General features: G+C 44.1%; 4 protein-coding genes across 5 annotated transcripts; 1 reads left to right on the top strand and 3 right to left on the bottom strand.

The window, feature by feature from the left end:
* Positions 1-32: 32 nt before the first annotated feature.
* LOC144206886 (uncharacterized) lies at positions 33-2,725 on the bottom strand. Its single transcript, XM_077732099.1, has 4 exons — positions 2,252-2,725; positions 1,320-1,868; positions 949-1,109; positions 33-876 (listed from the first exon to the last, which is right to left on the bottom strand). Exons 1-4 carry the CDS (start codon positions 2,417-2,419, stop codon positions 450-452), a joined length of 1,305 nt encoding a protein of 434 aa, XP_077588225.1. The 5' UTR covers positions 2,420-2,725; the 3' UTR covers positions 33-449.
* A 146-nt stretch (positions 2,726-2,871) lies between these two features.
* Positions 2,872-4,460, bottom strand: tpgs1 (tubulin polyglutamylase complex subunit 1). The gene is made up of 2 exons (XM_077732108.1): positions 3,958-4,460; positions 2,872-3,689 (listed from the first exon to the last, which is right to left on the bottom strand). The coding sequence occupies exons 1-2, from the start codon at positions 4,458-4,460 to the stop codon at positions 3,110-3,112; spliced, it is 1,083 nt and encodes a 360-aa protein (XP_077588234.1). The 3' UTR covers positions 2,872-3,109.
* A 76-nt stretch (positions 4,461-4,536) lies between these two features.
* On the bottom strand, positions 4,537-11,627 carry LOC144206884 (inositol-3-phosphate synthase 1-A-like). The gene is made up of 13 exons (XM_077732095.1): positions 11,464-11,627; positions 10,037-10,167; positions 9,915-9,939; positions 8,169-8,293; positions 7,931-8,092; positions 7,534-7,663; positions 7,084-7,277; positions 6,854-7,003; positions 6,179-6,394; positions 5,702-5,866; positions 5,514-5,627; positions 5,087-5,304; positions 4,537-4,920 (listed from the first exon to the last, which is right to left on the bottom strand). The coding sequence occupies exons 4-13, from the start codon at positions 8,280-8,282 to the stop codon at positions 4,728-4,730; spliced, it is 1,656 nt and encodes a 551-aa protein (XP_077588221.1). The 5' UTR covers positions 8,283-8,293; positions 9,915-9,939; positions 10,037-10,167; positions 11,464-11,627; the 3' UTR covers positions 4,537-4,727.
* LOC144206899 (programmed cell death protein 10-B) lies at positions 10,826-14,695 on the top strand. 2 transcript variants are annotated; one of them, XM_077732120.1, is made up of 8 exons: positions 10,826-10,992; positions 12,052-12,287; positions 12,439-12,492; positions 12,624-12,741; positions 12,810-12,936; positions 13,304-13,382; positions 13,482-13,564; positions 13,825-14,695. In XM_077732120.1, the coding sequence occupies exons 2-8, from the start codon at positions 12,198-12,200 to the stop codon at positions 13,904-13,906; spliced, it is 633 nt and encodes a 210-aa protein (XP_077588246.1). In that variant the 5' UTR covers positions 10,826-10,992; positions 12,052-12,197; the 3' UTR covers positions 13,907-14,695. The 2 variants fall into 2 exon arrangements, with proteins under 2 accessions (XP_077588246.1, XP_077588247.1); XM_077732121.1 differs by having other exon boundaries at positions 10,874-11,037.
* Positions 14,696-14,697: the final 2 nt, after the last annotated feature.

Genomic DNA, 14,697 nt, shown 5'->3' with positions numbered 1-14,697 from the left:
TTTGATTCTACTGGACATAATAACTGTAATTGACCACAAAATACACCCAATTTATTTTGACTGGGAGCCACCAAGTCGCCCCTTCCATTAAAAAATGATTGGACGTCTATAATCAGCAATGACAGCTGAAGAGTTATGTGTATGGTATTTTTGAAAGGATGTACATGTAAATACTGTGGCTTGAACATATGATGTGGCCAGCATTTATGATGTCATTTTACACATCGGATCATTCACTTACTGAAATTGACTGTAACATGTCAGAGTAATGTCAAAAGTTTAATTGGATTGTGACAATGGATGCACTTTTTTCCATACATTTACCACAGATGGGGAACTTCAACGTGAATGGATCATAGCAAGGACAACTTGAGGATGACATCTTAATTGGGTGATAGCTGCCATTATAAAAAAGTTGATTTTTTTCCACACAGTAAACTCCAGCGATGTCAATCATGCTGTTGAAAATAGTCACAGAAGAGCTGCCGTACCTCCTCGCCCCCACTTTGGTCGACGTCGGTTTCGGCCTCGGCGTAGGCGGGCTCCGGGCTCTCGGTCTCGGCCACCTCCGCCAGCCACTCGCCGTTGAAAGAATCGCCATGGGACTCACACACATTGTGCAGGATGCAGCAGGCTTGGATCATGGCGGGCACCACGTCCAGGCCGCAGTCATTGCGCTTGCTCAGGCACTGCCAGCGCGCTTTGAGCCGTAGCAGCGCCTCCTGGGCCACGCGGCGGGCACGTCGCAGTCGCCGATTGAACAGGTTTTGGCGCTCATTGAGCACTACCGGGTGGGTTCTGGTGGCCCGTTTTTCCGGGTAGGCCTTCAGGAGCCAGCTCTGGAGTGGGTAGCACGACTCACCCAAAAGCACATATCTGCCAAATATGGAGATTATAGAGACAAAAATGCTTCATATCTGTCATTATTATTGATAAAAGTGCATTTACCTGAGTTGCCTCCCCATGAAGAAAGACAGCAGCGCCGGCGACAAGGCGCCCTCCGCTGCTGTGGTCCAGAGCAAGGACTTCTGCAAGATCTCTGCTGGCTCGATGCTGCCGGGAAAACAGGCGCACATGTCCCAAATCTGCCCACGACCGTTCACGGTCACCTGTGAAATCAGGAACCACTGGCAATTTCTTTTCTCTCTGTACTTATGTGGGTTGTATCATATAAAAAAAACATATTTTAGGTTAATGCAGGACTTTCTCTGGGTTTGAATGGGATGCCACTGTCTTGCTTATGTCAGGTTTTTTTGACCCCATAACCCCACTGAGGCTAAGCGATTGACTAACTGGGAGAGGGAGAACAGAGCACCCACCTGAGATAGCACCGACAACCAACCAGCAGGATTGATGTATTCCGACGCGTTGTTGGATGGCGTGATAATAGCAGTGTGCAGTGAAGCCACGGCAGCAACACAATGGGGGAAACCCCACTGGGACAGGAAGAGCCGGGCCGACTCCTCCAGCTCGGCTTCGACCGGAGTCCGCAGGTAGTCGGCCCGTAGCAGAACCACGATGCTGTGACACATGTCCCGCACGCACTTGCACACAGTGGACTTGCCCACCCCAAAAAGGGCGCTGATGGTGCGGTACTCCACGTTGGACGCCAGGCGCCAAAGCGCCACGGCCACGCGCTTCTCCACGGGCAGGGCCAGTCGGAAGCTGGTGTCTTGACGTGTCAGGCGGGAGCGCAACTTGTCACAAATAAAGAAAAAGGTCTCTCGGCTCATCCGGAACTTGTCCAGCCAATCAGAAGGCTGGAATTCTGTCATCACCACTCGCTCCCACCAGTCTGTGCTTGGGACGGTTGTCCATGGGCGTGTGCGGATATGAGCTTGGGAACGGACGCTCCCTGCTATCATCATCTGCACAGACAGAGACACATATAAATACAAATAAAGCTGAAAATTGTTTATATGTTTATTTTAGCCTAAAATATAGTGGTCCATCAGTGGGATTCTCTATCATTAGAATTTGCATGTTTAATGGGGGAAATATTGCAGGACGACAATAACTTTGGTTTTTTTTTTAGTCTGTCAGCAAGCAGCACTGTCATGACTTATAAAAAATATAATTTTATATCATAAAAAGTGTATTTATTTTTATTTTTCTAAAACTGCATAGGTACATTAGAGTAGTATTTGGGTTTTATGCCCAATGGCATGCACTGATTTCCCCACCATTTATTCAATCTCGTATTTTTTCTTCATGTTTTGAATAATAAACGTGGTTGCTTATTAATACTGACCATCATCATTCTCCTCTGCCTCTGGAAGAAATACTGTCGCTGTCTCAGGCGTCTTTGAATCTCATGCCGCCGCTGTACATCCGCGTTGTTTACATCCCTGCGACGTTTGAGAAGCATGTAAGTCATGAGAAACACGAAAGGTCGCAGTCGTTCATCGTCTTCTTCCATTTCGATGCGGAGCAGAACGCCACGCAAGATTTGGGCGATCTACTTTAGGGAAAAATTGACTGAAAGAATGCTTGTTTTCATTCTGTTCGTGGACAGAGATGATGCACACTTCTGTTTTTTCTCCCTGCAGTTTCGAAGGCTTCCTTCATTTTGGCTATCGATTTAATGGAGTGACAACTACGTCCATTCCCTTTTTTCCAATTTAACTTTTACAGAAATGTGAAACGCAAGCGCAAAACTCATTTCTTTTGAGGAGGATATGTGAGTTGCGACGGGGAAAAGCTACGATGCGTCATGGACGCACTTCCTTGTTTTCTTCTTTGTTTGTACCATTACGCGCCCTCTAGCGTAAGAGGGTGGAACAATGACCATAGCTGGATGTATTCTTTAGCAATGCTTCATTTATTTATGGTCGTTGTCCTCGTGAACTCTATTTCAAGTTGGTCAATAACTCAGTATATAGTCATTTTTATTATTTTGATTTACATTATTTGGATTTACACGAGGAGCAGTGCACTTTTCTGTGACTTCTCAGGGTTTAACAAGGTGCAAAATTACAGTAACTTTAGAGTGCTCGAACTGGTCATCTATGTGTCATTCAAGTATCTTGCATTCTTAGGACTTTGGCGTACAGAATCGTTGCTTTGTCTTTCGCCACCTGGAACTATGCGCAACGACACAGTCAAAAAGCTACGTGACCACTTTCACGCGTGCAATAAAAAGTTCAGCGGCAGCATTTTCAAATTCCTTGGCGTCCATGTGTCCGGCCGGTCCTCGCGATTGTGTCTCGGCCATGGCGAGTGCCAGCTGGTGCGGTGACATCTTGGCGCTGGCCTCCAGGCGACGCAAAGCCTTGACGCCGGGTGGGTCGCCGTCTCGCGACATCTCCAAAGCCTCCCTCAGGGCTCCCAGCACGGCCAGGCAAGGGGCCCGTGAGGCCGGACCCTCATCCGGGCGACATACCTGGGCATAGAGGCATTGCGCCTGACGGATGTAGTCGGAAAATACTGCGCAGGTCAACACGCCATGGCGGAAGACGTCATACGGGACGGCCTCGTGGTCGTGGCAGTGGAGGCGGCACAGTAAGGGGGCGGAAGTGGAGGCCGGGACTCCGCCCTCACCGCACAAGCACCGGAGGGTCTGAGTATACAGACCACCCCTCACTCTGCCACCCGACTCCCCGGTGGGACTGCCGTCGCTGGCGTGCCAGAAGGGTTCCGTTGCACTCAGGAGGTCATAGGCCACACGGATGTTGTTGCCAAATGCTGATCTGTGTTCAGAAACAACCAAAAAAGATGTTTGGAATTAATTAAAAATTACATATGTAAGAGGTCTCAGACGTGATAAAATTGTTGTTTTTATTAGGTTTGGCTGTGTTGTTTGTGTTAACACCATACACCTAAATAGATATCTACTCAGGTGGACATGTCTGTTAGATTATGATTGCAAATTAACCAAAACGTTTTTATCATACATTTAAATTACGATGTGAGGACATTCATATGAGAAGCAAGAATAGATGGTGACAGTAGGGATACCTCTGCGAGTGATGAGCCAGGCGCAGGTGCCACAGTGCCCGGTTGAGTCGCTGCTGAGCCCGGGCGCCTGCTGCTCCTTCTCCCGGCTGGCCGTCCACCAGACACGGCTCCTTTTGGTCGTCGTATCCGCTCTCCACCATGTCCGCGGCCAGGCTCCCGAAGTGGTCCGCCAGGAAGCCGACCGGGTCGTCCGGGCGGGCCTCCACCATCTTCAACACAGCGCTGCGAAGCAACTCGCCGATGCCGCCCTGAGACAAAAAGTCTCGGTCGCTCTCCGGTGGTCCGGAAGCCTTGTTTCCGTGGCCTGGCTCCGGCAACACCGCAGCGGGAGACACTGCGGAGCCGGTGGAGCCGGCGGACCGGCGTTTTTCCCTGTCGGCCATGTTTGTTGACGTCCCGTGTCGCAGCAACGGAAGTGGAAAGATGCCCGCAATGTGTGGCGAGATGCAGCACCGTCTAGTGGGAAAAATACTTACTACACCCATAGCAGTAAATGGTCTCATTGTCGGTGGCAGCAACTGAGTTCAAATAAGTCATTTTAAATGACTTCTCTCAGAGGTAAAGCAATTGGTAGTCAGATTTCCGTCCCTAAAACAGCTTTTAATTAATACTGAATGAAAGTATTAGTTGTATCAAAGGCACAGACAGAATTAACAACAAACATGAGGATTTTAAATATTCAAATGTGTGCCATTGCATTTTGACCTGTTTACTTTAATTGGTTTCTAAAATAAAAATCGCAGGAACTCTCAGTTTAGTGTATTTGCAGTCTACTTGGAGTGCTCGGCGTCGTCGTAGTCGTGCACGCCGTTGTTGACTGTTGTATGGTTGATGGTGGCCGTCCGCTTCATCTTCTCTTTCAGGTTGGCCCCCTCGCCGTTGACGTGCTCTGCAACCAGGAAATTCCTCTGTAGCTTTTCCTCCAAAAGCATGTGACTCTGGGGGGGCAGGCCCAGACATGCCCTGAAACACATAAATGCACATTTTAAGAACAAATGTGAAGACTGGCCTCCAACGTGTTATTCCTATTTTTCGTGTACATCATCAAAATACAGAAATTTCATGATGCACTTTCTATTTGCAATATGAGCTTTAATATTTGATAAAATATGATGCTGACTGCACATACCTCATGATATTCTCGATGGAGGCTCTCTGACGGAAGAAGGCGTTGATGACGGGGGTCCCCGGCGGGACCAGGGGGGCCTTGCAAAGGAAGGAAAGCAGCGCCAGGATACTGTGGAAGGACTGGAAGTGGGTTTCGCCTTCGGGCCGGAAGCTCACGCGTTGGCACAGCTCCGTCAGGATGGCTAAGTCCAGAATGATGGGGCTGGCTAGAAGAGAGTCCTGATTGGACAATTTATGGCCCCAACCCCCAAGAGTCAAGTCAAAATAAGGAGGAAATAATGTCACAATGTTGTCATATATATGTATATGTATTTATATGTGTATATATTTCCTCATTCATTCTCGAATGCCAACCTACAGAACCGAATCTATAACCTAATTTTTAAAGGTCGAAACGTTGTCACGGTAAGATTGCATTTTTGACCCACCTCGCACGTGTTGTGCAATACAATGGTGTTGAGACCGCCCATCATTATCTCAGAAGTGTATTCATCCATGGCCCGCTTGCTGTCTCCCACGTACGGAATGTACTTTATCACCACCTGCAATGTAATGCAGCACTTGTAGTTGCAAGTTGAAAAAGACGTAAAAAAATGGGAAGGTAAAGATGACTCACGCAGTGATCGGGCTTCTCCCCGTGACGGTAGAGCACAGAGTTGGAGCGCACCATATCGTCCACCACGTTACTTTTGGTGATTTCCTTCGAGCGGAACTGCTGTGGCGCCGAGAGGTTCTTGCCGTCGTTGTTGCCCAGGTGGTTGTAGCTCACAATGGAGGTCGGCTGGGAATAGAAACAAAAAAAAAGGAGTGGACAGAAGCATTGAAGTTCCCATAATACAACAATAACTTTGTAAGAAAGGAAAGGAATTGTGGTAAAATTAAGATGCCTGACAATGAGTGATCAGGCTTCAGTGCCGCTGAAAACAAAGTCCAATCTGTTTTGAGTTTGTATTTTATGAAACGACATACTTTTATGAGACAAATGTTTTCATTTAACAGGACTAAACTAAAGCGTTTTGATTTGGATCCCTGTCATTGTTGGTCAGTAACTTAAGAAGGAAATAAAAACCCATTGTTTTAAATTGAAAATCACCTTGATGCCCGAGCTGACCAGAAAGTCCACCAGCACCGACTTGATCTTGGTCTGACCAGACTTAAAGTCGTCTCCCCCGATAAAGACACCCCTTTGCTGCGCCAGCTCGATGGCCCCTGGCACGAATGTGTTCTGTGGTGAACCATTGATGTAGGCGCACCCCTCCAGGATGCTGGCCACTGCAAAAAGAGTGGAGGGAGACACCTCTGAGCCCCCCTGACCAAGAAGAGGGGACAAAAACAAACACACAATTCAACTGTCAGTTTGCTAGCTATTGAGAAAGGCGATAAACAGTAAAAAAACAAAAAATGATAAAAAGAAAAAGAAAGGTGTGGCGCGTTGGAATGTGGTTAGCATGTCGCCTCGCAGTGCTGAGGTCGAGGGTTCGAGCCCATGTGTGTCCTCCCTGTGTGAAATTATAAAGGCTACTTAAACTCCTTAACTGAAGTCCAGTTCACCTCAAATGTTGAGTTTAACTGTTACCTTGTTTCTTTTATTTTTCACCATAAAACTTGACAGTGTAAATGGTTGACATTTCAAGACTTTTCCTCAGTGTAGAGTAAATTTTTTAGACTTTTTATATTGCAAAATCAGACTAGACCCTCAGTATATATGTGGGTCATTTTTTGGAAGTATTTTTTTGAATCTGCTGCTTGCTTGAGTCTTATTTCTCACCTGAATGGCAGCCAACAGGTTTTCTGCCGTGTCATTCACACCCGGCACCACGTCAGAGAAACGCTCGGTGGTGGCCGTCCACACCACGATCACTTTATCCACCCCGCTCACCTGCTGGAAGTCGCGGATGTCCGCTCGGACACGCTCCACCTGAAAATGAGATGTTGCGTGAACTGCGGCGAGAGTTAGGTCGGGAGTCGCTGAAGGGGGAAGAGGAAATGGAGAATGACCTGCTCGGCCAGGGTTCCGCCAAGTACGTTGTCGGCCCGGCTCTTCTGGTTAGCGGCAATGAAATCGGGGATGTAGATGGACGGCCTGGGTTTCATGACCGCCATATACGGCCGCAGTTGCTCTTGTAGTGACCAGTCCAACACCTGGGCACGCTCCATGGCCTTTGCCAGATCCATTGAGGAGATATCCCAGCCTGGGAATGCATCCGATAAAGAATACGGGAAAAAAATTGAATTTCATTTGTGTCATAGTGCAGAAAAATGTCAATAAAAGTAAACATTTTCGCTAATCAAATGCAAGTGTTGCAGATCGTGTGCCCTTCTTTTTTGTAATTTTAGCCATAGGCACCGATGCCAACCTCATTTCTGCCTCTATCGGTTTTTTTTTGGGAGCTTTCAAGTTAATGTGAGGAAAAAATGTCACTCATCTGCACACAAAAGACATTTTACCATCAAAGACAATGTCATTGGGGTGCACCATGGGCAGGAGATCACAGAACGGGACATTGACCTCGCCGTCAGGCCCTGTTCCAAGACACACAGTTGAGGCCTGCAGCAGTGACCCAAAGTAGTTGGCTTTCTGAGAACAAAAGACGACCATATTATATGAATCTGGGGTGGACAGGTGTCAAATTAGCAGTACGCTTTCCCATCTTCTCACCTTTTCTTTCCCAATTAGAAATAAAAGTAAATGAAAAAGAATTGTGAAGATACTTGCTCTCAAGATGCTAAAAAACAAGATTTGAACAAAGACAACGACTAGGAAGTATTGTAGCAAGTCTCCAGAGTTTACACTTAGCTTTAGTTTGAATTGAGTTTTAAACAGAAATCTCAAGCCATTGCTCACTTTGACTCCGGTCTTTGTATTCCAGGTGAGCTTCATCTTGTTGGCCAGCATGGCCGCGGTGACCGTGGTGCCGTTGTTGCCACCCCAGCCCACCAACATGACCCCCAGGCGGGGAACGCGGGTCTCCGTGCGCAGGGTCATCTCAGTGGAGCGGGGCGTCACCTACGTATGTGGCATTGTGTGATCGGTCAGCACATAGGCGGAAGACATTCTCCCAGGGTTTCAGGTTTGCACTTACCGTGACTGTAGTGCCAATTTTGTGCACGGATGTAGAGTGGTAGGAGTACTGAGCTTCAATGTGTGTGTCCGTGTACTTGACATTGGGACTGTTGATATGAATCTTGACAGACATGCTTGATGATTCTGCAACAAGGAAGAGGATGCCATTCAAAAGAAGAAGGGACTATCCTAGAAATGGCATCTAAGCAAGGTGAGGAATTTTGTTTTGCGTGGTGGAAAACTACTATACACTTAATCATGCCAATTTTAAGTAGCTCCAAGGCATGGAGCTAAATTCTGTGCATGTTTAGTTTGGATTGCAGTGGCGCCAGATCAAAACCGGTTTGGAGTGACTTCTACATTTACATTTAATTCAGTTCAGTTTAGATGAGATGATTTGAATTTTTTAGTTTAAGGCTAACAATTCATTTTTACCCCCCAAAATTTGCAAATTATAGTACTGTTGACTTTTCTTGTGCGGTTTTAGAGAACAAATGCAAAATATGCAATGTTGCTACATCCATACACAATGCTGTCAAAGTAAAAAGGGAATAAAGCTGAAGGATTATAATTATAAAGTTAAAATATGATTTAAATAACAATGAAACACTTGCTCATTGTCACTTTTCCCATTTAAAAAAAAAACATTATATTTTGACAGATCCTGGTCAGGAGAAGCCAAGTTACTTGTCAAAACTTGTCAAAACAATACAAGGAGAAAAAAAAAACTTTTTTTTTTCTCCCCCTGTTGGCAGACTTGACTATTGGGCTGGGTTCCAGACCACTAGGCTTCCAAAGTTGTTGAACCAGAACTGAGTCATCAGTGGGATTCGGAAAGCATAAAGAATCATGGCAGCATGTAACAATGGATCTTATGTAACGCCAGCAGAAATGCCAAACTTTGGGACCACATGGCTCAAGTCAAGAAATATTAACCCATTATTGAGCGAGTGACTATTTGTAATAGAAGTTGAAATAACCTCATAAAGACCAGGCATCCACATACTTGGAGAATACAGCAACTATTTTAACTTTTGGTATTAGGACAAGTGTTTCCTACAGGATCCGAAATATAATATCCACAAATTGAGACGCTATGACTTAATTATAATAATCTACCCCCAGTTTGAGAAGGACATTAGTATGTATTTGGTTACATGTGTCATGTGTTTGCATGTGTTCAAGATAAGTCAAGAATAAATATACAAGTATTATTATCAAACCTGCAGGATATGTTCATGAAATGGATGAGCTGATTAAATTTGGGGGGTGACGAGTTCAAAGGTCAGAAAAGGAATTTTCATGTGCATCGACTTAACGTTTCTCACTAAAAGAAAATTCTTGCTGTCCTCGATAAAAAAATGTTAGTAATCTTTTAAAATATATTTTAAAAAGAGAATATTTACTGTTTTGTTCCCCCTTTTTTGTTAAGTAGCCATTTTGGCCCCCCTCTTTTTTTATTGAAAGGGCTAAAAATGTCTGGAGCTCCAAAATGTCTCTAAACAATTGATCAATGATCAAAATGGTTATTGATTTATATTAGATTATCCATGGCAACCTTAGATTCGCTTCCAATGAAGTTACTTCAACACCAATTCAGGTGCAACGTGAACTGACTTGGAAGTCAAAAAATGAAGAAAATGTAATGCAACAAAAAAGGGATGCAAAAAAAAGATGGAAACATCCTATGTTTCAACATGCAATTCACTCGGTCAGGAGTTTTAACACACTCCATAGCCACAGTATGTCATTATGTAATGCTTACCGGGTTGATCTTCTTGGCTGATTTTCTACAAGAAGCAAAAAGAAAAGCAGAAATGGATGTGAATCTTTAGCAACTGTCTTAACTACCAATGCAAAAAAATGATACATGAATGATGCTCTTACATGTGTTTGCTGCGTGCGTGTCTTGCTGCTGCTGCTGTTGGGCAAGTGGAAAACTTCCACAAGCTTCTATAAGCTTCCACAAACCTGGGTGACTGCCAATAAGTTTTCTCCTCCCCTGCGTATGCGCCTCACTACAGGACACAATAAATGTTTGATTATTAGACGTGTGCAACTAATCAGCTAAAATCACTTTAGTGCGCGTTGTTATATAAACAGAAAAAATAAGGAAAAACCAAATATGTATTTCTAGAAAATACGTAAGAAGGAAGAAAAAATTGAGTGGCCCGTGCAAAGTTGGCTGGAGTTTGGCATCAGCACCCCCCGCGCCCCTTGTGAGGATAAGCAGTAAAGAAAATGAATGAAAGTTAAAATAAGGAAAATGGAAATATATTTGAGTGAATAAAACAATTTTGCTTTGAAATTAGAATTAAAAAATATTGGGATTACATTTTTAAAAATAAATAAAAAACCTCTAAGGATATACGAGTTAAAAAAAAATCAGAAACTGCACTGAGCATGACACATAAATTATTATTTCCGCCTTGGAAAAACGTAGTGATTTTTATATTGTTTATTTAAGAAATACTAGTAGAAAACAATCTTTTAAATAAAATGGTGAGTATCTGAATGATTTCATAAATATTGACTATGATATTCATCACAATGCCTTGACGGAAAATGGCTGAGAATAGACGACGCTCGCCCCCGTTTACTTACAGTGCGTTTACAACAGTTAGTCTAATTATACGATATCTACGGACCAACCGATTACGTTTGCGTCAATTGGCCTCCTCTGATTGGCTGAATGCGCGAGCACGTAGCAACGGTCCGGAAGATGTCGCTCAGGCCAGTCCTAAAAAACTTCCGCCTTAAGTTGTAAAGAAAAACATAGCCGCTGCTAAAAAGAGCCTTTTTCGGACGACGCAGGCGCCCCGATTTAAGGACTGGGAACACAGGTAGAATCAAGCACGCGCCGTCACACATCGTTCAACATTCGCCACGTAAGCACTTTAGCGACGCGTGATCTTTTGACGGATTCCATTTTAGTAGATCCGAGACAAATGTTAAGCTTTGCACTGGCCGAGCTAACGCTGCTAGTACGTCCGCCGTTCTGGGCTGGCTGCCGCTAACACTCTTTTTACCCGGTGAGAGCACCCGGCCTGTGCAGGAAATTTAAAGATCATCGAAAAACAACAGCCGATTTTGGCCTCTAAAGAGCCAAATCGAGAGGTTTACACAAACATTTAAGTCGAATGAAGGCTACGTCAGCTACTTAGGAGGCTAGGCGAGCCTAGCTGCTAACAGGCTACGTTCAAGGTGGGCTTGGTGAGGAAAAAATGTCCAAACACGCTTGAATTAACATCACGTTAAAAAAATGTGGTTGTTTTTTTTAATTTACAACTCTTGATCTAGAGGGCTGGTCTTACCCTATTTATTTTCCAGGTCGTTGTAATTTCCAAATGCCGGCAACGTGGAAAGCGTTTCAGTTTGAGAAATTTGAATGAACAATGACTCGTCATTTAATGTGTTTGAACCAACACGCACAGGTTGGGTGCCACTCCCCCAACACCCGAATTTGCCGAAAACAGCATGTCCGAAACCAATTTACGGCCCGCGGTCCAACTGCGGACAATGTTGCATCTTTACTACTATTATTACATTTTTTTTCTTTCACACATCATTAACCCATTAGATGGAACGTGACTATCTTTTGCTGATTAAAAAAAAGTTTACAGAGTTAGTATAATGGGTCATCTCAGCAATTTTGCTGCCATATATCCCAGTCAGAATTGACCAGACATTTGTTGCTATCATGTTAGTCATTTTTTTTCTACAACATTACTACAGCATTTGTTTATTTTGGGTATCTCTTATCGGGGGTAGCTGGAGCCTATCCCAGCTAAACCATCCCTGACCGACCAAGCTGCCTATTACAACATTATCCTGTAAAATGATTTTAAGAAGAACCAACCTGTTTGCCTGTGAATGAGTCCACTTGTGTGTTTCTTTTAAAGGTTGCTGTCCCTGTGGAGAAAAGATATTTTTACAAGAGCGCGCATGTGTGAGAGCGCGTGCGTGTGCATGTATGTACGTGTGTTTGTGCGTGTGACTGTGTCACCCCATCACCGCCATCTGACCGAGAGCCCTTCCTCCTTGGAGGATGACAATGGAGGAGATGAAGAATGAAGCGGAGACAAACTCCATGGTATCCATGACGCTCTACGCAGTGATGTATCCTGTTTTCAATGAGGTAAAGACAACAGGACATTAATATTGTGAACAGCTGGATTTTTTCTGATATTACAAAGTTTACTTCACGCTTAGACCACTAAATTGATCATTTGTAATTAATTCCTATTAAAAAGAATCATATGACCTTCTATGCTTTCTTTCAATCTTAGCTGGAGAGGATCAACCTATCGGCAGCACAGACACTCAGAGCGGCCTTCATCAAGGTAAATATGATTATTCAAATATGAAGTATTACATGACCTTAAATTTTGCCGTTGATAGCTCACCTTTGCTCTCAGCGGATCACTGAAAATCTCATGTTTTTCTGTTTTTTTTTCTTTTTTTCTTCGAGTAGGCAGAGAGGGAGAACCCCGGTCTGACTCAGGACATCATCATGAAGATCTTGGAGAAGAAGAACGTCCAAATCAACTTCACGGAATCGTTGCTACGCATGGCCGCCGACGACGTAGAGGGTGCGTAGATGGCGTGCGGCGTCCCGACATACCGCCGATCCATCGTTGAAACCGATCTTCTCGCACAGAGTTTACCATCGAGCGGCCGGAGCAGGAGTTCCAGGACCTGAACGACAAGGCCCGAGCACTGAAACACATCCTTAGCAAAATCCCAGATGAGATCAATGACAGAGTACGCTTCCTGCAAACTATCAAGTGAGTGATCGATTACCTTTTGGTGACATTTACTCATCGGTGTCGCCGGCCCTCCCACTAATAAATAGCTTGAACGTCAGTTGCTGTCAAAAATGAAATGTTAAGACAACACATCATCATATATACATTTAAAGTACTATTTAAACCTGGCACAATGTCAGGCAAGGAAAACCTTGGGGGTTCATCAATCAACATCAAGTTGCAAGAGGAATGTTGATTCATAGTGTAAAATATTTTTAAACAAAGTCATTGTTGCTTTCTGAAAATATTGTTTGGATATTAAATTGGCTGTTATTGCACGTGTTCAAGTGGAAATCTTCATTCTTTTGCAACCCTGGCTCTAATTGGTGATTCTACCCTGATACAGAGATATAGCCAGCGCCATTAAAGAGCTCCTGGACACGGTCAACAATGTCATCAAGAAGTACCAATACCAGAACCGCAGAGTAAGTACCGCCATCCCTTTGGCCTTCACTAAATAAATGTGCACTCTGTTGCATCTTTTCACTATTTTCTTATTGATTTATTTTCATTTGCCCGTCTAGGCTCTGGAGCATCAGAAAAAGGAGTTTGTCAAGTACTCTAAAAGCTTCAGCGACACCCTTAAAACGTACTTCAAAGATGGAAAGTAAGTCAATTTTGGAGGTGCCGGGGGGTCATCGTGACCTGGAAATTAGCTTGAGAAGCTGAGACTGGAAGACTTTGTATATGAAACCTCTTTGGATTTGGGAATGATGTTTCCAATGTGGCCTGCTAGCATTTTAATGTCACCTTTAATGTCAATTTCTATTGATAGAATAAAAGTTGAAAAGAGGCAAATGATTGGTTACAGTGGGGGGAAAAATGGATGATTTAAACCAATGATGTGCTTTTGTTTTTCCTTGCTAGGGCGATCAATGTCTTCAACAGCGCAAATCGTCTCATTCACCAAACCAACCTCATCCTGCAGACCTTCAAGACCGGCGCCTAGCACACCCAGGACCAGGCGATTGACGCTCGTGGGAGCGCCTGGCAAGACCCGTATTTGTAAATTAGGAAGAGTTGATTTTAGGGTTGGGGGTCCACGGCGGGGGGGCTGAAAAGTGCCGTTTGTCAAAAACAATGAGAAATTTCTAGTCTCTGGCTAGCAGAGGCCTAAAAGTCTACTTGTTTGATTTTATTTGGACGCTTTTTAATTTATAACCCTGATCTTGTTTTTTTTTTTTTTCCTGGAGGGGGAGTAGTTTGAGGCGAAGTGTTTATTAAAGACTAATTGCCATTTTTCTAATATATTCATGTTGATCATTTTATGTAAAAAACAAACAAAAAAACAACAACATTGCAACCAAGCTAAGCATCAGAAACGATGTCCATTTTGTCGGGCGGCTGTTTGAAGAGCCCGCATTTGTTTGCTCTCCGTTTATTTGACAAGCGCCAAATGACTTCTGCTTAAATAAATAAATCCTGCAACATTCCTTCCTCATTAACTCCTTGGCTGCTAATTGACGGCAATAGACGTCCATTCCATTTGAGTCGGGATTGTTGGCAGTGAAGGAACATTTGTCAATTTGCACTCAGCTGTCCCGGTTTATATGGATTGGATTTCTACTAGTGACAAAGTCATTGAAATTCACTGCGGAAGGATGAAAAGAGCCATACGATTGGACGTCTACCATTGTCAATGGCGCTGAAAGAGTAAACAGACGCGCATCGAAAGGAGAAGAGATTCTGTATTTAACTCATCCTGGTTGCAAATGTTCAATAAATAGTTTACAAATGACC

The sequence above is a fragment of the Stigmatopora nigra genome, chromosome 13 (genome assembly GCF_051989575.1).
Source record: "Stigmatopora nigra isolate UIUO_SnigA chromosome 13, RoL_Snig_1.1, whole genome shotgun sequence".
NCBI classification, from domain to species: Eukaryota; Metazoa; Chordata; class Actinopteri; order Syngnathiformes; family Syngnathidae; genus Stigmatopora; species Stigmatopora nigra.
Note: the sequence above shows the minus strand (reverse complement) of the source record. Positions and strands in the feature narration are given on the sequence as shown.